The sequence below is a fragment of the Meleagris gallopavo genome, chromosome 5 (assembly GCF_905368555.1).
Source record: "Meleagris gallopavo chromosome 5, MGAL_WU_HG_1.1, whole genome shotgun sequence".
Classification (NCBI taxonomy): Eukaryota; Metazoa; Chordata; class Aves; order Galliformes; family Phasianidae; genus Meleagris; species Meleagris gallopavo.
In genome coordinates this window covers 28,287,644-28,312,987 of record NC_139408.1, presented here as the reverse complement: position 1 = coordinate 28,312,987, position 25,344 = coordinate 28,287,644, and the positions used below count along the sequence as shown (strand labels likewise).

Below are 25,344 nucleotides of genomic sequence, written 5' to 3'. Positions count from 1 at the left end.
CTTCTAAAATATTGAATTTAATGTTATATGTTGCCTCAGATTTTTTGACAGATTGCAGGAAAAGAGCCTATATGCTACACTAGGCATTTTTGGCAGATACGCCGGAAAGCTATCAAGATCAGCAGCTAACCCACAACAAAGCTTAATCTCCAGCCAAAAGCTTAATCCAACAGAAACCAAACATCTGCCCTTCTTGAGCATGCTGGGATGGAGACAGCAGCCTTGGCTTCTGGGGCTGCCCCAGAATTGTTCCTCTCCTGTCTGTCTGGCTGCAGAGCAGGGCACGTGTGCTCACTCTGTGGATTAGGTAAGAGATGATGATGTGGGGTGGCAGATGCCAGGCTCTCAGAAAAGCAGCCACAAAATCCCAGAATGAACCATGCATATATAGATTGAGTACAATTACAGTACCTCTCCCTTGCCCTGTAAAACCTTCTGCTATTTCTGTCTTTTCTCTCTAAGAGTCTCTTTTCATACACAACAAAGCAAGTCCATTATCCCAGAAAAAAAAAAAAAAAGTGTTCATGCTGCTTTTCTTTGCTGTATCTCATTTCTGATCTCTGCTGCTTTTTTTTTTACTATTCTAGGCCTTATCATACAGAATGGAAAGCCCGAAGATTTTTCTTCATATCTGACATTCATTCATCCTCACCACTTCTTTATCTCCCCGTGAGATTAAAAGCAGGGAGAAAGAAACAGCAAAAGTACTGTGGCCCATATTTTTATACCCCAAACCCTTATCCTTGTGTAACTATTCATTTCACCAATGTAGTTCTGGATCCTTCCAATGTAAGATGGAATATATTTAAAGAGTATTTATTTTAAATACAAAATCAAGAGTTAAGACAAACAAGTCTCATGGTAATCTGCCCTTTTTCCAGTCCTGATGATGATGTACATTCCTGAGTTTATAATTCAAGCCCAGAAATATGAAAAGTGATCACAGACTTAGACTCAAGTCTTACCAGTTTAGGACATCTCTATCCTGATTTTCAGAAGGCTCCAGTTAAAAGCATGGCAACTGTGTACTCCTGGGGCTGAAAGTATTTCAAGTTGGAAGCTCAAAAATCGAGACAGCTTGAATCAGAGGCTTTTAAAAATCCTTTGCCCTTGGTGTCTGAGTTGGTGGTGGATGCAAGCAGGTCCTAGTGCAAGCTGAATGAAAGCCAGATGAGTTAAACCTTCGGTTTAACTGTAAGGTTGCTGGTCACACAGCCCAGGGTTCACTTGTCCCCACTGTTGGCATGATAGCACAGCTATAATGAAAGTCAGACATGAATGCAGAATGGCTCCAGCTTCCATCATCTCAGGAGCAACTTTCCTTGTGGTGCACTTTATTTAGCTGGGGTGGGAGTACTGTCATTTCAAGCTTTGTTTCCTCTTGGACATGAAAACTCCAAAGGTTTAGGAAAAATATGCCTTCAAATGCTGAAATAGATTGGGCTGACTGTGATGCTTCTAGCAGATTTAAAAGTTTACATTTGAAGGACCATCTAAAACAAAAGTTCAATTATCTGACAATTAATAGGACCTTAGTTCAGCAAAACAGCTAATCTTGCATTCATCCTCTTGCTGTACAAATGTCCTATTTTACTTCAAATAAGTATATGCTTAATTTGCTACATCTTTCATTTAAATCATTATCGCATGCTGCAATGATTTAAAAAATAGCTGTGACACTGTAAAATCAATTTGTTATGGGTAGTCAGTGTAGGGTGATGATAATATGATCACAGCGGTGGCATCATGCCCAAACAGTGAACAGCAGACATGCTTGCCTGGATGCTCTATAGTAGTTGAGTTTGGGGTAGTGCTGTCCTGGGGTGATACTCAAATTATTGCTGTGTGCTCATCCCAGTAAAATGGTTAAGAACTCGAGGTAAAAAAGTCAGCACAGAATTAATTTAATTTCTACTTTCCTCTATAAATTCTTCTGTAATTATCCTTTAAGAAGTCTCTCATATCTGTTCCTCAACACTGGTGAGACTCAGGATACCAGGTCCCTAGGTCCCTTGTTTGATCAAGTCTGCCAAGTTCCTCAAAGGAAATAGGTGAGAGTGAGTGGCAAGGCATGAAGATGTCTCACTCCTTCAGGGCTAGGCAGAAAACTGTAAAGCACGAAGATGTTGAGAGGGGAAACTTACATCGGATTCCTCTGCGCAGGTTTGGTGGTTTCTTCTCTTCCATGCCACTCAGCCACCTTTGGAAGCAGTTCAGCAACATCTGAAGAGGATGGGAAAGCCAGGACCATGCATATGTTTGGAGCAGTTTCCCTTCTAGTCCCAGCAAAGGGATCTCACTGGAGGCTTTTAAAATGAGTACAATTAAAAGCATGCAAGAACCAAAATCAGACTGAAATGATTCATGGAATGAAGCACGGAATGCATCCTTTCCCTTGCTGGTTTTTGTGCTTGTTGTTTGAAATAAGATCTATACTGGGCTCAGTTCAGCTACTGGGTTATCAGAGTGATTAATCTGTAACAGTGCAAAAGTGAAGACTTCTTTTGCAAAAACCAAAGCACTTTCACTACAATTGCTGATTTGGAATACGCTCCTTGGGCAGTGATCTGAACAAATATGTTCACACTGGGTTGTTGTTGTTGTTTGACATTGTACATGATTTTTTAATTTTATTTATTTATTTATTTTTTCCTGGGCACCACTGTATTTGGCAACTGCACAACGAGAGTGTCTGGAAGTTGATTTTCTCTGCTGTTGTCCAACTAGAAAGCTCCTCCCTCTGCAGTGCCCACCTGCTCCTGTTTATTGCCACTGCAGATCTCTGTGGAAGGAGTGAGGGCTCAATCTGAAAGGAAAATATGTCCTAATGGAGCCATGAAAGCTCTGCAGGTACTAATTGTGGTGATGTCTGATTCTGTGTGTACAAGGGGTACATGGTTCCATTTCTCTGCTCATCCCCATGAAATGCTTGGATCATCTCAGTTTAATTGCTGCTGCTCAATGGAGACTGGATGCTGTGAAGGATCACAGGGTGACTTGCTGGATGCACATCTACAGAGAAGTGAATTGATCAAAGGAGAACCACGGAACTACTGAACACTACGGAATATCCTGTATCTGGTCACTGCAAAACAAGTCTGCTTCATAGGACATAAACCCTATGTTCTAGTTCTAGTTTCTGAGTAATAGGACATGTTTTAGTTTCGTGGTTTAGCAAGAAAAAGCTGCAGTGGACACCAAAGGATTACCTGGGTTTTCTTTGTGCAATGCTCCTAAAGGTCTACTGCTGCAATATTTATCATTTCTTAGCAACTCAGGGAAAGATGCAGGAAATGTGGTATGAACAGCAAGGCTGGTAACTGCAGACATTGCTACTGCAGTAAGCCTAGTTCCTCAGTACATAGAACTTCAAGACAAGACAGTAAAATGGGTGATGATAAGGCACAGGTGAAAGGCAGGATGAGGTCAGGTTTGTCTTATGTAGGATAAATTGAGTTTAGCTTGTACTGGTAAAGATAGCAACAACTTCACCTGGATTATTATTCTGCTGCTTTGTTAGTTCATAGATCTCTCATCGAATTTAAAAGGAAAATGTAAAAAGCCCAGAGACTTGAATGAATCCTGCTGTCCCTTAAACCAGGAAATGCTAATGAAGTAGGAAGCTGATCTTGCAGAGCAATCTGCTTAGATGAGCGCAATCTAAAAGTGGAATAATCCCTGAGGTCTCTCATTTTGCTTGCTATAATTTGGGCAGAAAGCAACCACGTGTGAATTTTTCAGAGCTATCATGTGCAGGTGGTTCTGTCCTTCTGCCTGCAGTGGCAGTGAAGGTGGCTGTTCTGCTGTTCAGTAAAAGGGTGGGAGGTACAGAAGCTCTTTCAAAAACTCTACATTGCCGCTGAATATTTCTGAAACTGTTTTGAGGATGGTGGATAATTCTGAATACTTCCTCACAACAGCATCTGTGAAGAGGTAGAAAATGGAGAAATGCCTTCTGATTATCCTGAGAGATAAGCTTCTTTTTCCTGGCTGTAAGTGTGTACGGTTGGACAAGTCCTCATTAATACCTGAGGAGGATTCATTATAACTGGTTTTAATCCTTCCTGAGGTAGGAGGAAAAAGGTTAATTGCCTGGTGAGAGGCATTTAACTGGCCTACAGACTGCTCAGAGCAATAGGGGAGGGAGGAATGGTCAGAATGAGAAGATGGGCTGATATTTCACAGCTCTGTTGTTCTTAGTCTGCTTATTATAGCCACTGATAACAGCAAGGTTGTGCTGAGCAGTTTGTAGAAACAATAGAAGGATATTTTCCTTTCCCCCTGCTCCATCTCTACAGCACATGCAGCTGGGAAAGTCTCAAGTGAGGTAAGGTGGCTTTGGTAAAACTTGCCAGAGTGCGTGTGGAAAACGAAGTGTTTTTAATCAGGGTGTAGGCCTCCTTGTGATATCATTTCAGTTCTCTCTTCTGAGATGAGGAAAATACCAAAGAGTTGGAAGTAAATCTCCATCTCCTTCGGGGAGATAGTAATGGACAGAATATTTCATTGGCGGTTCCTCTCTATGTCATTACTGAGAAACCTCTTGGGACCTTAATATCGGGAAAGAGTGAGATGGTCTCATAACTGCTTTCCAGTCTCAAGAGCACATCAGTTGCTTTTAAGAATGTGCTACGCATTAAGTAGATATCACCAAGAAATAAGAATACATTAGACTAATTAAGCACTATTCAGAAAACATAAGGTAGGGAATTGCTCTGAATGTCTGAATTACTGCTGTGAGTCAGAGCTCTCACTGTATTCTCATGCACTCACTGTACTTTGGTAAGGAGCTGTTTTCCTTTCACACAGGTAGTAGAGCACTGCTAGTTTTAAGGCAGCAACTGATAGTTGGAAAACTGTAATTAATCTGAAGAATACAGTCAATATCAGCAGGCTGATGCTGTTTTAGAAATTAAGTGAATAATGTGATAATGCGAAACTTTCCAGCATGCAAAGCTATTGTCTGAAGTTACCCATAATTATATGTGTCTGTCTTAGGTTACATGAAGACCTTTTTTTTTTTTTTTTTTTTTTTTTTTTTTTGAGGAAGGAAATATTTTGCCATTACCTTTTGGATTCTGGAGCATAGCAGAACTACTTAACTGCTGAGAATTTATTTGGATAAGGATTTATAAGCATTTCATTCTGTGTCCTTCAAATCAGGTTCTTGCCCCCTTTATTTAATTGTAATGTTATTGTTACTGCTGTGTTTGTTGATAGAGCACTCTGGTTCTATGAATTTAGTAGTTACTGCTGTTACGCTTTTCCTTTCTGTAACATTCTTAGTCCACCACTGCCAACTTAGCGGACCGTCTTAAATCAGTGAGGTGAGGCTCAGTCTTACAAAGTAATCATCTTCTCTTAGCTTTTTTAATCCCTTCTTATTATGAGTTCCAGGGGCTGCTGAAGGCTTAGACTGGAGCAGAGCCCTGCTGTGCCACAACCAGCACATAATTCTGTTGGGCCAGCAGGGCTCACTGTGTTTACAATCTAAATAGGTAAAACCAAAAATGAAAAAGAAAACAGATACCCTATCATTACAGAACTTGACCAAGATCACAGAGCAGAGGCAGAGCTGTTAGTCGAGTGCCCCAATTCCCCAGTGACCAGTGATGCCCTTGCCAAACACGAGTGTGATGGTCACTGCTCTGTTGCTGCTTGGGAGCTTTGGTACACGTAGGTGCATACTTGTCTGAGTATCCTCAGGATATGTAAAAGACTGAATTTCTCAAGTCAGATGGAGAAGACAATGCATGATTATTTCCCAGTAGATTTGGAGGTGTATCTGAGCAGTCAAGAGTGGAACAGCTGTGACCCCGTTGAGAAACATGACACAAAGAACTCTGTAAGCAGAACTCGGTTTTGCTTACAGATCCTCCAGAGGAGCTATATGGTGAGATGTGCTCCGGCAGATATCTGTTTTTATGGAAGATAGGAAGGAATCTGTAGCCCTTGCGGTAAATGGAAAGATCTGCTACAACATCACCAAGGTAGTGTTACTTTTTCCTCCACCTCTGATATAGAGGTCGGGGTCCTGATGGCATTAATAACAAGCAGTAAATAAAGACCGTAACAGATTTATGCTGCAGTCACGGCCCCTCTTTCCACAGAAACGAACACGCAGCCACAGCCAGCCTTTCTTCCAGCACCCTTTTTATCCTGAATTGCGACTTCGCACTTGGAAGCCAACTTTTACAGACAGTGTCCAGCAGGAGGAGCTCTTTCTCCATTCCACCTGTCTGCGCTCAGCCCGCTGCTCCCCGTACCCCGCGTTGCTTTGTGGACTCTGGACTTCCCTGGGCGGTGAATCCAGGGGATCCGCCCAGGGTACGAACGAAACCCCGATTCTAGGGAATCTCTGCTATTACCGCTGTCGGGCGCACAGCCCGCAGGCCGCTCCCCCAGCACTACCAGTCCCGACGTGCCCCGCGCGCCGTCGGCCATCAGGGCTGCGCGCCATCGCCGGGAGCGCAGCCAATGGCGCGCGCGGGCCTCGCCGGGCGGCTCCTCCTCAGCGCGGCGGCCGCGGGGAGACTTTGAAAAGTTGTGAGTCGGGGGCCTGACGCTGTCGGACACTCTGAGGTTGCGGCGCGGTTGGGTGCCGGCGTGGCCCGCTCCCGGCAGGGCCGAGCCTCCGGTTGCCGCTGGTGCACCGGTGTCGGAGGGCGTAAAGCCGCATTCGGGCTCCAGACGAGGCGGTAGTTTCAGGCTCTCCTGCGGCACCCGTGTCGTTCGGTGTAAGTCCGTACCGCTCTGTATGCGCTGTGGGTGTTTCTCCCGGCCCGGGCGCCATCTGCGTGGCCGCCTGTTGCCCTCAAGCGGGGGCGTGCGATGCACGGCTAGGTGTGGTGCGTGCCAAGGCGGGCGGTGCCCGGGCTGTGCGGCCGTCCCGGTAAGGGCTGTTAGCGGGGCTCCACCGGCACCCGGCCCTCCGCCTCTGCTCCGAAGGGGGCTGTGTAGGGCGGGCGCCTGCTCTCCTTGCGAACGAGCGAAGGTCTGCGCGTCTGCAAAGATGTAGGCAGTGCAGGCTGCTAAGAAACCTTTTGGTTTCGAGTGAACTTCTGTGTGAACGAGTAACAGTACGTGTGAGATGTGCTTGAAAACCTGCTGGCGGAGTTGAGTACAACCACGTGTGGCTCTGCTAGCAGGATGGTACAACTCTCCCCATGGAAAATGCACACAGCTGGGGATTAGGGAGACTTCACAGAGCAAACACAGTCGCTTAAGTTAGTCTTAGGGATTATCCAAACTAAGCTATTCTTTAAAAAGAAGTCTCAAAACAATAAATAAACCTGAAGTGACTTGTCTACACCACAATACCTCGTTACAATGTTGTGTTGTTTTTGTTTTGTTTTTTTTTTTTTCCTTTCTGTTTTTAATTCAGTAATATTTACATTGTAGTTCTGGTGTTCACACACTTAGCTTTGACCTCTAGTTTCTTTTATGCGATTGGTTAAGTAAAAGAACCCCTTTTTAAACAGTACTTTCTATAAACTTACATAGAAGGGTATGAAATGGCTCTGAACGGTTTGTCTGTCTTGAATCTTGCATGCTAAAGCATGTTTCCCAACCTCTGGTTATTCTTTTGTCTCCATCCTGCATCCTTCCCATCCTTTGACATCTCTGTTGCATACCTGGTCACCACAAGCATATTGTATTTTAGCAGTTCTAGACCTAAGTAAATCCTGTCATTATTGTTCAATTTTAGCATCCTGAGAGAACCTTCTTTCCTTCCGATGCCATTTAGCACAAGGAGTTCCTTTTCAATTCACTGCTGATTGTTTTTAGGCTTGCTTCTTTCTCAGAAACCCATGTCATACAAGCACTGTGGATTCTTTGTTCTTATTGCTGTGATCTCCTACTGATCAAATACTAGGAGATGTAATTAAACAGAACTGTTTTCTGTGTTCTAAGATTATTTCGTGTGACTTAAGCTTTTTATACATGATATCTTCCTTCCTACTCTTTAGCAAGGAGAGGTGTAATTATTGGTACGGGCATGTTCCAGGCAGCTTTCAAAAACTTTTATTTGCCTTGTAGACCAAGCAAGTATGGCTGCTAAGAAGCTGAGAAGAGCAAAGTTGTCTCAGGAGCTGTGTGAAAGACTAAGCCGCTATCAGATCACTACCTGCCAGGTGAAAGAGTTACTCTATGGCTTTGGATTATTTTTATTTTATTAAATTTCTATGTTTAATTTACATGAAGCTTTAGCTTCTAGTAATGGATGGCTAAGGCATTTAAATGTGGATATACTTAGTATCTTTCCTTCTGGAAGAAAAAAGAAAAAAAGATACTTATTTTAGGAGAGGTGTGTAGTTACTTCCTGTATGAAGTCAGCCTTCATGATTCCTCTGCAAAAAATCACGTACATTACATAATCTAGCATCTACGAATGTGTTATGAAGCTATTCTATCAGTTATGGATTGATTCATCAATAAACTCAGAAGTTGTTGTGTATGTTTCTTTAAAGAGAGGAGAGGCTGTGTATTTCAGCAGCATGCGTGGTAGGTGCAAGATCTATTCCTAGAATTGCAATGTAAAAAATGGAATGCAATTTGAATGTTCTTTTGGGTAGATAGACACCTCTGTGGGGAAAAAGGTGTTAATTCATTAGAACTTCATCACAGTACTTACATTTCATGCTGCGTCTTTTAAAATAGAAATACAATTTCTTCTGTGATAACCTTATGATCTTTAAGGTCCCTTCCAATCCAAACCGTTTTACGACTGTCTCGTACTGGTATAAGAGAAGGGTAAAAGAGGTATGAGAAAACACTATATAGCATGGCACAGTTGGTAAATCTGGCCTTTGGAATGTATACTAGTAATGTATAAATTGTATTAGGTTAGTCCTTAGTCTTGATCTCCTGGTTAAGCTCTCTGAACTGTTTTATCTTCTTTCAGGACTTCTTATGTCTTTCTCTCTTGGAGCTAATGAAAGTGACAGGACAGAGCTACAGAAATGTGCAGAAGCTTCTTCGGAAAGTCAGCCTAGCTTGTGCTCCCAAAATGCAGACCGTAAGTATGCTTGTGTTGGTTCTATTTTCAATTTTTTGTCTGAGAAAAAGCTAAACAGTGCTGCTTATGTTTTTATCAGAGAGTAGGGTGATCTAGCTTTGTGGTGTCTCAGTTTGATTGTTATAATGAGATAACAGTTTTATGTCTAAATTTAGATCCATGAGTGACTTTAGTTTGACACGGCAGCTTCTATTAGACATTTTAGCCTAAGGAGATTGTTTAGACTTACAGAATTAGTCCTGAGTCCCATAGGGTAATATACCATTCTCTCTTGCATTCCAGCATATAAAAATTGCTTCATTTAAAGGAAGCATTTACTAATAGAAGCATGGAATAAGAATCACTGAATGAAGTCTTAGAGTCTATGTTATTCAGGAAAATGAGACTGGAAGATTGTTTCCATAGTTAATGTAGAAAAGAAAAAAATACATATTGCTTTACAAATCCTCCTTCATCAGTGTCTATGTTCACTCTTGAGTGCTTCAGAACGTAAAATCTTAATGAGGTAAAATGTATCATTTGTTTTGGCGTGTTTTGTGTCCTGAAAGCTCTCTTGTGTGTATTTATCTTTAATAGAATAACAGCATATATGAAAGATTTTGAAGTATTAATCTAATGTGCTCACTCTCATAAAATAAGGAAAAACTGTAGTATGAGAAAGGAGAGTACTGTATAAAATTCAAGCTGGTTTACTCTGCTGGTAGAACTAGCTGAGAATTTTTCTGATGAACTTTGTAGAAAAATTGCTCACTCAGTGGCCCAACAAGTACTAAAAGATCTGTGATTCAGTAGCATGGTTGGTTGCTGATGATTCCTGTGGAGATGCATCCATAGTGCACTGTATTTCTAGCCGGCTGGTCACATCGTTGTCTGGGTTAAAACTGATGCCGGTATTTCTCTTGGGGATACAGAAGTCTCTTGGAGTTTTAGGGACTGAAAGCCTCACAGAATGGGAACAGAGAGTACTTTTGAAACATTGTTACAAAACTTAATGCTTAATGTTGTGATGAATGAGGCACAAGAAACAAACTTACTCTGTGAACTGTAAATAGGATATAAGTCTAAGGAAGGCTAATGGGATGGAGTAGGGAGGAGGAGACTGTAACTGAAAATTGGAATAGTTAGCTTACTTGCAAGTACTGAGTCAGTCTAGGCTGATGAAAGCAAATGTGAGAATTTCACAGCTTGAACTACTAATTGAGCACCTGGGGAAAGGACCCGGTCAGCCCTAGGAGCACAGGTGAAGGCAATTCAGCTGTGTGACCAGAAGGGGTGGAGCCTGGCTGCGCTGCTCTTAGACTCCATTTAAGGGCTGACTGCCACTGGGGTAAGGATCTCTTTCTGGAGATCCCTCCTCTGTGGAGTCCTTCCTGTGAACTTAAATCTTTGGATACAGGTGAGCATTCCTTCCCTGTTTGTTCTTTTTCCTATTTTCATCATGATAATATTTCCAGCTGTAAAAAGAGCATCTTCTAATCTATGTTTTTTTTTTATTGTTGCTTTTTTTTTTCCTGTTGTAGGCTTATGAAATGAAAATGAGGAGGTCTGTTGATCCCTCTGCAGCCTTTTTACCCACCTCGCTGCATAGTCTGGATAAAGTCTTGCATGGTGGAATACCCTGTGGATCCCTCACAGAGGTAACTTTTTAAATGTATTTTAATGCAGTTGCACACCACAGCTGAGAATCACACATCACTGGTTGGCCTGTCTTGTGTCAGACCGTTTAAACACACAAGGAACAAACAAATTTGGATGAGAAGCACTTTTGGGGGTATTTTTTCTGCAGCCTGTCAAGTAAGAAAATGGAAACAAATAGGTGATTTGGTGACTCCATTTTCCTGTGAAAAAGATGCTATGGATCTTTGGATTTTATGGTGAGAAGGGTACAGTGTGGTTTAGTGGTCAGAACATGAGGTGCTGAGTCAGAAGCCCATCTGTTTAGTACCTTTTCACTGATTTACTAAGTCTTCAGGTTTTGGGAAGGAGAAACAAGCAATTAAGACAAAAATGTGAGGGATAGAGGAGTGGAAATTATAGATTTTTGTGTAAATATAACTGATCTTTACAATACATACGTAATGAGTAATTTTTTGAAAAGACGTTGCAGTTAAGGCTTGTATTATGTGTATCTATTTTATAACACTACAAATAGCATATTTACAGCTATTACTGTAACTGCCTTTGAATGCAGTGCTACTTTTTTTTTTTTGCTTGATATTGTCCTTTAAGAATAAAGAAGTGTTTCATCTTTTAGTATTTGAAAGCTGTATGGCCTTGCTTGTACAGTTTCTATAATCCAGAAATGCAGAATTAACTTAAATGCTTGTAGGGACATTGAGTTTTATAAAAACTGGATCCAGTCTCTGGCTTACGAAGTTTCTCAGTCCCAGATGAAGGTAGAAAAATGTATTTATTGAAGGAAGTATCAATGTATGTATGCCCTGTTCTTACTGTGTTTTCTAGCCATCTGTTGTAGGCCTTTGGTAGAGACAGAATCCAGAGCTGGATGGACATTGTTACTCTACAGTGTGATCATACTTGCCTTCTCAGAGTGAAGTTCTGGAAAGACATGTCTCCTATGCTCTAAATTCAAATAGATTGAAATGCCTTTTCCTTGAACGCTTTAATAATTCCTCTAAAGTGTTTTCTTTGTCAAATTTCAACTTGCAAATTGCTGTGGCAGAGGAGTAGAAGTGAGAAGATATTAAAAAAAAAAAAAGTTCTTTTTTCCATGCTCCATAATCAGGGTGGGTTGATTTTGATCACAGAGTGAAGTTGCCTACAGAATCTAATGGAGACCTCAAACATACTAGAATTTAAGCAATGCTGATTTTAAACTATGACAGTTGGTGCCAGAAATTAGAAGTAAAAAAGTATTTTGTTTTTCTCTTAGGTACTAGCTTTGTAAATTGATTAAAGTACACATTAGGGGTTTCTCTGCAAGTGAGAGGCAGGGAACAATTCACTCCGTGGAGTCTGGTTTCTGTCATTTAAAATCTCATTGTGGAGTAAAAGCATTTTTGCAAAAGTCACGAGACCGGAATTAGTTTCAAAATTGGCAGCACTGCAAGTATTTTTCAATGTGATTGTTAGATGAAATTGCATTAGGAAGCTATCAAATGTCAGTTGGTGCCGCTGTGATGCTTTACAGTAGCTTGTGAACATTTCACAGGTTGTGTTCTGCTTGAACTCAAATGATTTTGGAGCTTAGTTATTCTAATTTGCGCTTCTGTAACTTCCTGGAGCATAGCTGCCCAGCAGATTATCCTCTGGTATTTTTGTTGTTAGGCAGATGTTCCATGTCTGAGAGAAGTTCTCTCCAAAAGTATGTTGTGTGCAGTACTTAATTCCTGACTGGAGCGGCTTAATCTTGCCTTCCTCTTACTTTACCCAGCAGTGAGGGTGGCTGGGAACTTTAAAACTTGGAATTTAAATGGTTGAGCCACAGAGTCGAGTTTCTTCTAAGCCAAACCTACTTGCTTTTTGAGTGCCGGAGGGATTTGATTTGCATTTCACTGTCTCGGATCGCTTTTTCCCAAACCTCTTTTAGATTTTAAGTTGGAAATTAAATCATAACTGAAATTTTGTGGTTAAATGTCAGAACTTTTTGCCAACTCCCCTGAGAGAAAATTAAAGTAATGACTTTGTGAATACTGAGGATTTGATTCCTGGATAGCTGAAGGAGAATTAGCTCCTTGTGACTCCATCCAAGCCCTTCATGAGTGCCAGGGAAAATAATATATAACCTATTGAAAAATAAAAGTATACTTTATTAGACAGAGGTAAATAAGCTGTTGTATTCTTCACGTTTCTGCCTGGTTGTATTTTTGATTTTCAAAATAAATTTAGAGTGTAGCAAACTGAGCAAGTTTTTTGCAGTCATTCACTTTAAATTAAATCAGAGGCAGCTAAGGCTGTGTTTGTGGTGGTTTTTTTTTTTTGTTGTTTGTTTTTAAGAATGAAGATTGTATTGATGAAAATGCTTGCTGAATTGGTGGTAACCATAATAAAATGTGATATCTGCATGTAATGTTTGTTGTGGATTATTTTAAATCCCACAGTAATGCACTTAAAAAGAATGGTGATAAAAGATGAATCGTTCAGGGGAAGTTCTCTATTGCTCCACTGGATTGCTTTCTCATACTATCTATTACTGCAATGCTCTCTGTCTTTCTTTGATCTGATGCACGTATTCTCAGATGTGCTTACAGCATCTCTGCTGCATTAATTACTGCAATGAGAAGTGAAATAAATGTTGATTCTGAGGTACCTCCCGGGCAGGCCTCAAACTACAAACTGTCTGAGGTTTCCTCACATCTGTCCAGTTATTTTAATTTAGTATCTGGATTGATGCCCTTCTCTCATTAATTTCAAATCTTGTTAACTAGAAACAGCTGGTAAGACTCCTTGACTTTACAGTCTGAGAAATGTGTAAGGTTTCTTCAAATCTTATACACATTCTGGGTTCACGTGAAAAAGTGGCAAATAGTATGGATACAATATCTTGTAATTTAAATACAGTGGATGGATGATGGATAATTGCTGAAGTACAACTCATTCCTGGACTTTAATTCACTAAATGCAGTATGTGTTTCCAAACAAATGCTAACTCTTCTCTTGTGCTGAAGCTTGAAGTGGATTGACTGATACAACTTGGTTTTCAAGCCTTGTTTCAACTGAAAGTGATGCAAGAGATTTTAACTCGAGAACAAAAACTTAGTTCCTATTAAACTGTAGCACAGGTGCAGTCAGTGGGGCACCTAAAATCTTTCTGATGTGTGGTTCATGGTGCACATTCAGACTACTTGGGATACAAGCTATTGGTGTTGTGATTTCCAGGTTAATCTTGATTTTAACAGAGGTAATGATAATAGCAAGTTGTGAATTTGCATCTGTGAATTCAATGGCTTTTGACTGACTTAGAGCTGTAAAGATAATTTGATGTTAAGTGAATGTCAGCTGTGTATCTTTTAATCATGCTCTATTATTGAAGGTAGCACATGAGGAGGTAGAAGGTAACTGGGGATGGCCCTGGGGAAGATCTTGTAAGAAGGGGGAGAGAGGACCTCAAATATGGGAGAACTAAGTAGGGAAAGAAGGATGGTAAAGAAAGTACAAGCAGAATACTGCATGTGAATTATTCTTTAGTCGTGATGATTTTGACTGCAAGGCACAGATTCAACAATAACTGCAAGTTGCTCTTTGTGGGCTGCATTTTATCTTTCTTGTGACTGTTGTCTTTGATACCAGGAGGAGCAGAAGAAGAAGCATTCTTGCTGATAGGCCTTTTTTAAAATCCAAATTAGGGTGAAATGGATGTGACATCTCTTGGTTATGATGTTACCAATCTTTTTTCTTCTAGTTAACAAGCCCACCGGGTTGTGGCAAAACTCAGTTTTGTATTACAATGAGTGTTCTGGCTACGCTGCCTGTAAGCATGGGAGGACTAGATGGGGCTGTTATATACATTGACACAGAGTCTGCATTCAGTGCTGAAAGGTAAGATGCAAAACTGTAAAATACACACTTTGAACTTCTCTAGCACTTTTTATCTTGGAACCTTCATTTAATTTCTGAGTGTTTATAAAATAAATATGGCGGCTATTAAGCATTCATCTGATATATGCAATTGCTCTGTAAGTTATGAAACTGTTTGAATAGAATGCTTTGCTCACCTTCCTGATTTGCAAGGTGTCCTAGGTTCCAGCTGTGCAACAAGCTGGGTAGCACTCTTCTAATTTAAAAACGGTCTTAGCAGTGCCATATTGAAACACTTTACAGTTCAGTTTGTGAAATTAGCAAGATTTTGAAGGTGTAAAGGCTCAGCATTTTGAGCAGCTGTAATTTATGTATTGTCTGTAATCTATATATTTTTCTGTTGCAAAAAAGCTGTAACATTGCAGGTGGTGTCTGTTCAGCTTTGTCAGAACATGGGCGTTGGAGCAGTAGATGGAATGGCCATTGTGATTTTAGAAATCACATTTGTTTTTATCAGTTTTGCAGCAGTTCAAGTCACCTCTTCCTACCTAGCTATTAACTGGAAATGCACCAAACTTCTGTAGAAAGTCTGAAAATACCTACCCTTCTAGCTATGTCTGTTGTCTGTGGGTAAAAACACAGGATTCAAATTTCTGTGAACTAAAGCTGAGAACAACGATGGATTTTTCTATCCTGTGAATCTCTGCTCTTGTAGCAGAGAATGTGTTCTGTGCAGTTTTTAGTTTCATAGTGACAAATAGGTTTTATCTTTTAAAGATCTTTACACCTACCTGGGACTGTGTAGATAATAGTGTGATCACAGCAAAATTTTAGTGTGTCACTCTAGGACAATTTATGTAATATTGTTTTCTGATATGTATACCTATTAGAAAGTGTAATGAAGTTTCATTTCTTACGGACTACTGAATGACTTTCAAATGGAATGATTGTTACCCAAAAGGTTTACGTAATTAACTGTGCAAACGTAAGGAAAAGATTCTGCCCCTGTGGAAGTTTAGGACAAGTTTATATATGTATGTATATGTTACATATATATAAATATATATATAAGTAACATATTGAATGAGTTTCAAGTTTCATTGGAAGTGCTTGTTCAGAATAGATATGTTAACATTCAAGCCTACTTGTTTTAAAACTCAAAAATAATTTAAGAGATTTTTTTTTCTGAAATGGCTTTTATTGAAAGAGGCTTAAATAAAGATGTCTGTAGACATAACTTTCTGGTTATCCACTAGGTGTCATTCTTCTCAAGCATGTGGGCTGCAGAGTAAGGCAGCTTAAATTACAACTAAGTATTGTGTTTCTGTTCTCAAATCAAGTCTTCATATGGGTAGAAGGGGGAAATGTATGGTGCCCTGGATTGTAACTATCAGTTTCTAAAATCTTGGATTAATCTGTAAGGACCTAGATAAAATTGCCTTTTGTTCACAGGTGTGGAATTTCTTTCTACTAACTAATAGAAAATTAGCAGACATGATAAAAGTGTGCTTTTTGTGTCTTTGATTTCATGTATACAAGTTGATTGAAAATGTGGAACCTCTCATCATTAAACTTCTTGTGTAAACTCGGTGCGTGGACTTATTATGTCTTTCCTAAATGTACTCTTGACTCTAGCATCACTGGGAGGAGAATCTAAATGTTCTAATTTCCAGTATTTCAGTCTGCTGCTCAAGTAAACTTTCCCTTTGAAAAAGATTTCCCGTACTACATGGTATCTGCTTATCATTCAGAGCTTTCATTTGTTTACTTTGTGAAAGCTTGACGCCTTATTACCTATACGTGATTCTTTTTTCAGTGTTATGCCTTTTGTTTCTTCGATAGGTTGATAGAGATAGCAGGAAACAGATTCCCTACTTATTTTGACTCGGATGAAAAGCTATTTTGCATGACCCGTAGCGTTCATCTGTATCGAGAGCTGACCTGTGACAGTGTACTGAAGAGGTATTCTTTTCCAGAACTTCAAGGGGATGGTGGGAATGAATTTTGGCTGGGTTGTCTAAGATAATATATCAAAGTTTTATGAAGAGTAAGTCATTATTTGGAAGCTTTTATGTTGATAACAGCGTGGTTCCCAAAAAGGAAAATAGGAAAATCGCTACTAAAAGACTGGTATTGCTTTTCTCATTTCATAGTGCTCGACTAATCCACTTCATGTTTTACAGTTTCTGAGAGAAAATTTCTATAGAATTTGATCATCTTAAGCTTTTAAAGAGCAGCGTTTGTCTGACAGATCTTGTCTTGGTTTGTGGAGATACCGTAGTGTTAAGAGTTCTATGTTTGCTGTGAAACAGAAAGAAAGTATTGCTCTTCCAGAGTGCTGCTTAGTTCCAAAAAGACCTGGACCCCTCTAACAGTTGAAGGGAGGAATTGCTTAGAAGTCATCATCCTGAAGGCAATGTTGTATTGTTGTCTTGTTAATTTATGTTGATTTCTGAGCATGTACTGTAATGAAAATGAAAGTTGAGCATCAGAATCTTCTTGTATATTTTGTTAGAGGGAGAATTATTGTAAGAATTGTTCTAGCACAACTTTATCACAGAAAAACAACTATTAGCATATTACCGACATATTAAGTTTGACTTACCATCTTTGGAGGCATATAGAAGCAGATCTGACTTTCTGCATATGTAGGCAGCAGATATTTTGGTATTGGCAGTGGGATGCTGCTACTGTAGGCAAAAGGCACTGTCTCAATTCTCGCTTAACTTGCTGTCTGTGCCATTCAGAGATTATGGAGTGTTGCTAAGCAGAGCGTCTTCTGAATCTCTCTTGGAAGGGCTTGCCCTGGCTTATGTGGCTGTTGGAGCCTGAGATTCCTTTCTAGATCTTCTCAGTGTTTGCAGATGTTAGTGGGGGCAAGCTATGAGGGAGAGAGTGATTGACTTAAGCTTATTAAAGAAAACCTTGCATTTAAATAATTTCAGGATTATTAAACAGTTATATTGTATAAATAATGTAATCGATGGCTTTTTATTTTTTTTTTTTAGAATTAGGTCTTTAGAAGAAGAAATTATTTCAAAGAAGATTAAACTCATTATAATTGACTCTGTAGCTTCAGTTGTCAGAAAGGAATTTGACACACAACTCCAAGGCAATCTGGCAGAGAGAAGTAACTTTTTGGCTAGAGGAGCATCACTGTTGAAGTATTTGGCAGAGGAGTTCTCAATACCAGTAAGTTCTTCCTTTTTAAGTTTCTGCTTTATGGTATCAAATAATAAAATGCAAGAAGAATGGAAATGACAAGATGGTGAAAGGATAGGTAAAGCTCCTACTACAAATCTTCAGGTGTCTGCTGAAAAATAGTACTGGAACAGAAAATAACTTGGTGTTGCTCGTATTGCTTTTTTCTCAATATTGATTTTAGTCTTCAAATAAGGATTTACTGATTGTCTTTCCCGCTGTTTTTTTTTTTTTTCAGTGCTTTGTTGTTCAGTTTTCTTTTTAAATATCATGTTTTATTCTATTGGTATCAAATATAGTTTACCCTGATGGTTCCCATCCTTTGCCTCTTTTACTGAACCTTATAGAATCTTAAAAGTCTTTATACTCTGAATTGTGTTCCTTTTGCAACTGATAATGCATGCCAGCTGATGTGGGAGGGAAAGTAACAACTCAGCAAATCTATGTGGATTTCCCCATAAACTGCTATGGAAGGGGCTGAGGCTTTTCTTTGTGATATGATCTGTGGGTAATCAGAAGCAGCAGTCAAGAGATGTGATTGAAATTGAGCTGTAGGAAATATTTTGTAGCATAAGTAAACTTCTTGTCACTCTAGTGTAAGAGGGAAAGTGTCGAGATCCTGATTTTTAAACTGGTGAGGTCTCTTCCCTTTGCTTTTGAGAAATATACCTGTCAGAGTTGTGGAACTGACTTAGCTGAAGATGAATGGATTTCCTTCTGCCATGTAATTGATAAAGGTCTTTTGTGGTGAGAATTAAACCCTGCTTAAGTTCCTTTAAGTTCTGATACAAAAGATAGTGTCCTAGTTAGTACAGCAAAATGAATATACTGCTTACAAAGCCAGGAAAGATGTGCTACATTAAGAGTGTACATTTCTGTATTTTGTGAAATAAGATGAAATCCTATGAAAAAGGAGATAGGTTTTATGGGTAGATATTGTTTTTATTTATTTTTTCTTTTAGAAACCCCTGTCCTCCTCACCTGTCTACCTCAATTAAAATGGTAAAGCTGAGTTGGATTGCAGCCTCTTGACACTTCAGACTGCTGCCCTGCTTTCATTCAAACAGTGTTAATTTACAAAGGTCTTAGAATTAGACAACATTAAGTAGTGTAAGACTGATTTTTTTTTTTTTATTTCATCCTATGTAGAAAGGAAATGAAGGTTGAACACTTAAAGGTTTCAGTTACATTAAATCTAATGTGTTTGCTTCGGGATATTTGTGATGACTGGTGTGCTGGTTCTGTTTTTGTTTCCCATTGTGAATGCTCTGGTAAGGAGTCTGGAAATCTTGGCCAAGAGTATGTGCTTCTGACCACAACTATCCTTCTGTATTGCTCTGTGAGGTGTTTTAACTTTTGAGTAAAATCTACAAAGTTCTGTGTGCTTTCTAGGAAGGCCTTGGCTCAAGATGGAGGTTACCACAAATGCAGGTCCCTGGGCAGTGCTGCGTATGTGTAAGATGTGAAATGCAACAGCAGAGTGTTGTGTGTCTGCAAGTGTTTGTACATACATAGAAGTAAGTCTATCTTGTGCTAACCTCTGCTATTTCAGATCAGGGAGTATCTGACGTTCTTACTGTAAACAGCTGTGGTGGGAATTTTCTCAGATGTTCTTTCGTATCTGGAAGATTATAGATGTAAACTTGAGACTTAAAGAACATTGGGAAGGGTTGCAAAGTGACTTAGATCATTAATAAATTGAACATATGAAATATGTGATGTTTTATGGCGGTGCTAGTGCACCTAAATATTGAGTTGAATGGCAAATAGGTTGTCTGAATTGAAGGCTCTGAAAAAGATGTGGAGGTAATAAATGATGGGACTTGAGGTCAGTTCTTTAGATTGGTGAAAAACTGAGGAGGTGAACCAGGGAATCTGAAATGATGACAAATCAGGGTCCGGGGACTAGCCTTGAAAAAACTGGGGATTAGGGGAGAGGAATTTCAGTAACAAAGATATAAGAATCTTACTTTGTTTAGCTTGGCTAAGTAAGTGTTAAGATGTTTTTTTTTTTTTTCTTTAGTCAATACATACTTGAGAAAAGGTATTTGATAGAAAAAAACCTTGTCAGCTAACAAAGGTATTCTACAGTTCTGTGGCTGGAAGCTGAATTAAGTAAGTTCAGACTTCAAGAAAGGGGTGTGTTCTCAATGAAGTAATTAATCATTGTAATATGTTACTAAACTGAAATAGGTTCTTGTCATCAAGTATTTTTAAATGGATTTCCCCCTTCCCCATTTCCTAAAAAAGAAATTGATTTAGAGAGGCTTTGATTTGGGAAACCTTGTACTACCATGTTATGCTGGAATTCAAATGAGTTTTATGTAGATCTTAGCATTATAAATGAGCTAATGAAGATGATGTACTCATGTTGGACACGTGCTGTGTTTCGTTAGCAAAAGTCAATGGCATTCATAGCTGAATTCAAAGGGACCCGTTTCATACCCAGGTGGCTTTATATGTTACGAAGTATTCCAGGGGGGAAAATAAAAACCAAAGCATTTTACTGCCTCAAAACTGATGGTCATCATTCAGTAATTTGTCTGCACTTCTGTTTTTGGCTTGTGAAATGGGAGTTGGGCTGTGAGCGTGCTGAGGAAAGTTATTGTTACTAGTTGTTGTTCCAAAAGCGGACTGTATTGTTGAGCAACACATGGACCACCACTGGAAAGTAAAACTTCCTAAATCCACTTGAAAATTTTAAATAATCTGTAGCAAACGAAATTCTAATCCGTTTCAGAAAGTGTGGAAAAAATATTAAACATGTTAATTGAAAGGCTTTACCACTGAACTAAACAAAATGAGAGTATTATTGTGTGAATTGTTGCTTGGCGTAATTTCTTTTTTAATGTATGGACAGTAGAAATTAGTTCTTGAGAAATACAATATGATGCCCAGTTTCCTGTTTTCATTCTTACTTCTTCCTAACATTGTAGTAAATTTGGTTCCATTCTAGGTGCTTTAAGTGGTGCCAGGATGAGAGGCAGCATGCAAGCGAAGTTTTGATTGCTTCTGGGCTATTGACAGGCTGCCAGGGAGCTGTGCTGATGACTGAACATTGACTGAATCTTTTCTCTGTGGGAGATTATGTAGCAGTGTCCCTTTCCATCCTTCCCTGCACATTGCAATGACTGAGAACTGTTCTGGCTGGATTGATTGAAACAAGTCAGTCAGCCCAAAAGTGATTGCTGGAAACTGAGGAAGACAGTTTGACTGTAAGTCAAACAAAAAGCCCCTCTATTGTTGAAATCTAGTGAAGATGTAAATGTACATGAAAGACTCTTGTTTTAGAGTGTTGTGTACTCGAAAGCATTTAGATCTGAATGTTTTCTGTGACAAAAATTCTGGATTGATGCTGTCTGCCAGATGGCATGTTTAAGCAGCAATCATCAGTCCTGTATCTCTAGTCATTTCCTGAAATCCTTAGCCTTCTTAAAAGGAATGGGAAACAAAATATGTTCTGGATATTACTTCTCTTTTTCTTCCATGTTCATAGGAAAATATTTATTCAGGAAAAAATAGGTCAGTGTTCGTGCTGTTTGGAGGAAAAAAAAAAAAAAAGCTCTTCACTGAAATGGAGGAGCTATAGATGAATAACAGTACGACTAGAATTGCTCCTGAGTTTTAGCTGCTCAGCTCATAAAAGTTATTATTTATATATTTATAGAATCTGGTCGTCTTGTTGTTAGTAGATGACAAAATGTGTGAAGCTGACTAGACATCTCTGTGGGAAAGCACTCCAAAAGCGACACTTGCAAAACTGAACTGCCTTAAGTATTCTTTTAAATGTCAATTTTTTTTTCAAATTTTTAAATTGAGACTGAAGATTAAACTTGATTTGCAAATCCCTAAGGCTAATAAAAAATTACTATACTGTCTGTCCTTTGTTCTTTTGTCTGGATTTTGTCCTTAAATCCATGAAGATAAACTGTTATTGTGATAAACATACTGGCTATCATTACTAATAGCAAATGTATAATGGTATTTATATTTTTTCTGCTGCTTTTGAGAATATAAAATAGCTTAAGAGGAACAGCTTTCTCTTTTCATTTGTAATTTTACAGTGCAAGTGGAAGGCAAACTTTGATTAATCTGTGATGGTTTTTAATTGCTGTGTGAAGTTAGCTGTAATCAAGAAGGCCTTTATCTCCACAGGTAGTACTTGGTTCCTTTAGATGCAATGTGCTCCTTCTGAAAACAACAGAATTATCACTTTATCGGTATTAATAGTGGCAGCAATTAAAGCTGACAGTTTCTTTTGATATTCTCGGTTTCGCACTTCTCACGTCAGTACTTCCTGCTCAATCATCTATTTTGTGAGCTTTAGACACAAGGTTTTCATTTGGTTTGGAAAGCTGAATATTCAGTACACTTGTTTTTAGGCCTGTGAGTTTTTCTTCTCAAAGCCAGTGCATTCATATGCACAAACTACTTGACTTCTGCAATGCCTTTTCTGCTGTCTTCTGTTAAGTATGTTTAAGTGCATCAACTGGGCTTCCTGCAGTAAGGTTTCTCAAGATTTAAGTGCTTCTGTTGTCAAAGAGAAGTGATGTTGGAGCTGTTAATTTTCATCCTTTATAAGCAAGTATTTCCATTGGGCACCATCCTTGGTTCTTTTTTGCTTTGGCTGCTTATATTTCCTCTGCACCTTTATTATCTCTGTTGTGATAATTGAAACTATTGGTTTATGGAGAGCTAAAGAAATTCCAGAATGGAAGGTTTCTGGAGAAGAGTTGTGTACCAGTTCAAGAAAAATTGTATTAATGAAATTAATGAAAGTTGAGGAAAAATGTATGGAATTAGTTTTGATGTTGCTGTATGTAACAGTGCTGTATGCAGGTGTTTCCAAAACTGTGGAGATGCGTTAGATTTCTAGATTCATTTGTCTGCATCTGGACCATAAGCTGCTGAATTGCAAATTTTGTATTTCTACTTTGTTGTATTTTTTGTATTACGTTGTCAGGACTATAGGAATGTTAATTGAATTATCTTTGCGAGTTGTTGAAACCTAAAAGAAGCAAAACTTTACTTTAAAAGCATAGAGTTGGTTCTGTTCTGAAGTTTTCAAGGAAGAAATATTTTAAAATAAGTTGCACCGCATCAAAACCTGGGTTTCTTAAATGAGGAGCTAATCTTATCAGGAGAAAGCTTTCTACAACTGAGTTACTGAAATTTTGCTAGCCATATTTAGACCAGATGTGGTTCAACTGGTTTGCACTGGTTAGAATTCAGTAACAAGTATGAATTCTTTTCTGTTGAGCTGCTAATGTGTATGAAAGTGTCTTGTCCTTCAGCTTCCAAGTGTAACTTGTGTTGGTGCCCGTATGCAAATCCCCTCCCAGAATGATGCTTAACTGCTGGTTGCAGTACTGGTAGTTGCTCTGCTGTTTGCTTACTGCAAAATATTGAAGTTTACCCAGTAATGTAATCCTCCTTTTGGTGTGGGGCTGTTTTGTTGTTTGTTTTGCTTTTATGCTTTTATTTCCAGATGAGTAGCTTTGGTAGCTCTCTTCATGAAGTCTGTATTTTTTTTTTTTTTTTTTTTTTAGGGAGCAGCATGAAAGTTAAAACAGTTTAATTCCTTAGACTGAGAAAGCACTTCTGAAACTGTATTATTGAATAAGCCACTAACTTACTGGAGAAGATGACTTGTTCTTCTATGATTTTGATAGGGTGGAAAGACATGATTGTTTCATGCTGACCATGTTTTGAAAGTTATCTGTAGAATAAATACTTGAAACTGGGTAGATGCAGCAGAACTTGCTATTTGTACTGTTCTGTATGAATTAAACATCGAATAGCTCAGCTGACTGGCAGGAGAGAATTGTGTTCATGCTAGCTATGCCTTTTGTAACTTCTTTAATATTGATTTAAAACATCCTCTTTGCTGTAGAGGAAAATAGCTAATCTAATTAATCATGTTACTTCAGTCTGAGTAACAAATGGTTGTGAAACAAAGCATTTTATATTAAGGTTTCCTTCTCTGTTATACCTAGCTGTATTTTCATGCCCAGAGCTAAGTCTGCAGCTTTGTTCTTTTACCAAGGATTGTAGTGTTTCTCCCCTGCTTTATTTTTCCCTTGCAAAAGCCTGCTTAAAATAGAAGCATCAGTTTCACATATATATTAACCCTGTTCTTTGTAAAATGCGGTTTGGAATGAATTTTAATTTGTTGTGCTTAATTAGGAAAACAAAATGGCTAAAAGGGAAATACAGACTAGAAGTCTTTCTTTACTCTAGCTATAACTTAAGAACAGTTTTTGTTGTTGGCATACTGTTTAAGTAGCGCACCCCATGGTACTGAGCAAAAAATAGTTCTGATTAGAAAGGAGTTGGTCTGACTGCAGTGCTGTTACAGTGGCAAAGTTAGATGGTTTTGTTTTCTAGTGTGCCTGTTTAAAAGAAAAAAGTATATATTCTCAGGGCACAGTTTGTTTTGGTTTAAAATGGTTGTTGGAAATGTAATTGCAACTATCTTCAGTACTGCTACCATCTGTGTACTCTTTTGTATGTGTCTGGAGAGTATACATTTCTGCAGTTTTGGGCCTGTCAGTGTTCCTTTCGGATGTCTACACTCATAAAATGCTCAGTATTGCTGAGGAAAAGGAACAAGTAGTAGTAGAGCAATGTTTCCTGTTCCTGTGAGGTGGTGAAGCATAAAAAAGGCAGTTTAAATTAGACTGGGATTAAGATATCTTTTTCTTATAAAGCAATCCCGTCATTATTTTTTTTCCCACTTCATGTTACAAGTGACTTTGTTAAAAGTGCAGTTTTCCACTAAATTTTGCATCTGGTCTATAATAGCTGAATGTAGGTTATACTACTCTGGTTTTCAAGTAATAGACACATTAGAGATGCTCTACTACTGAACTAAAATTTACAGTATTTGTTTCTGGCCTCCCACGTTTTTGACAACACAGACTAACAACAACAGTAGCTGTGTTGGAGTCTTTCATGCCTTTTGCTGGGAGGTCAGTATTTGCCAATATGAATGGTTTTCACTGTTTAAAAAAAAAAAAAGCCAGAATCTTTAGGCCAATTGCCTGCTTGACCCTGCAGAGAAGTACTTCACTTTTGAGTAGACCATTTAAGTTTTTTAGGAATATTTCCCTTTAGTTTTATGTAAACTGTAGGCTTTTTCAAGGAATATCTCTGTGTTTGCATAATGTGTAAAAGAAGGGATGCTAGTATCTCAGTAGGGTAACAGTGCAAGCAACAGTTCTCTAGATTAGAAGTTGTTGGATAAACCTTATGTAAGCCCATTATAGATTAATTAGTGGTTTGGTTTCCAGATATCCTGAGTTTGTTTGCTTTGTGGTTACTTGGCCCCGGGGCTCCTGGGAGTAAATAGGATCTGCTCTCCAATCATTGCTCCTAAATCAAATTGTACCAGCCTCCTGAGGTGAGAAGGGATGCGGGATGAGATGAAACAGAGCAATGCGTGTGATGTTAAAATTACAAATGTGCTCATTGACCAAAAGTTAAAATGTTACTTGTTTGAAAACAGTAGCAGATGTCTGATAGACCCAAAAAGGAAAAAGTTATCTTGAAAATTATCGTTTGTATGGAACTGGGTGTGCTGCTGGCTTTTCATTAAGAATGTTCTAAAAGCTTCATGATGCAGTCATGCTGCTGTTAACTAGAGA

The 25,344-nt window shown here is 38.9% G+C and overlaps 1 protein-coding gene across 11 annotated transcripts in view; it reads left to right on the top strand.

Moving 5' to 3' along the window:
• Positions 1–25,344, top strand: part of RAD51B (RAD51 paralog B) — a 381,459-nt gene that overhangs the window by 28,811 nt on the left and 327,304 nt on the right. For 4 of the 11 annotated variants that reach the window (XR_014883552.1, XM_019615648.3, XM_085224974.1 and 1 more), the window contains exons 1-7: positions 6,340–6,737; positions 8,041–8,135; positions 8,906–9,019; positions 10,540–10,656; positions 14,382–14,518; positions 16,340–16,459; positions 17,506–17,689. Coding sequence is in view for 9 of the 11 variants with exons in the window: in XM_019615648.3 (XP_019471193.2) it covers positions 8,052–8,135; positions 8,906–9,019; positions 10,540–10,656; positions 14,382–14,518; positions 16,340–16,459; positions 17,506–17,689 (756 nt within the window). In the remaining 2 variants the exon portion in view is untranslated. Of the gene's footprint in view, positions 1–6,339; positions 6,738–8,040; positions 8,136–8,905; positions 9,020–10,539; positions 10,657–14,381; positions 14,519–16,339; positions 16,460–17,505; positions 17,690–25,344 lie in introns of those variants that run through there. The other 7 variants (XR_014883553.1, XM_019615649.2, XM_019615647.3 and 4 more) reach the window with 4 other exon arrangements.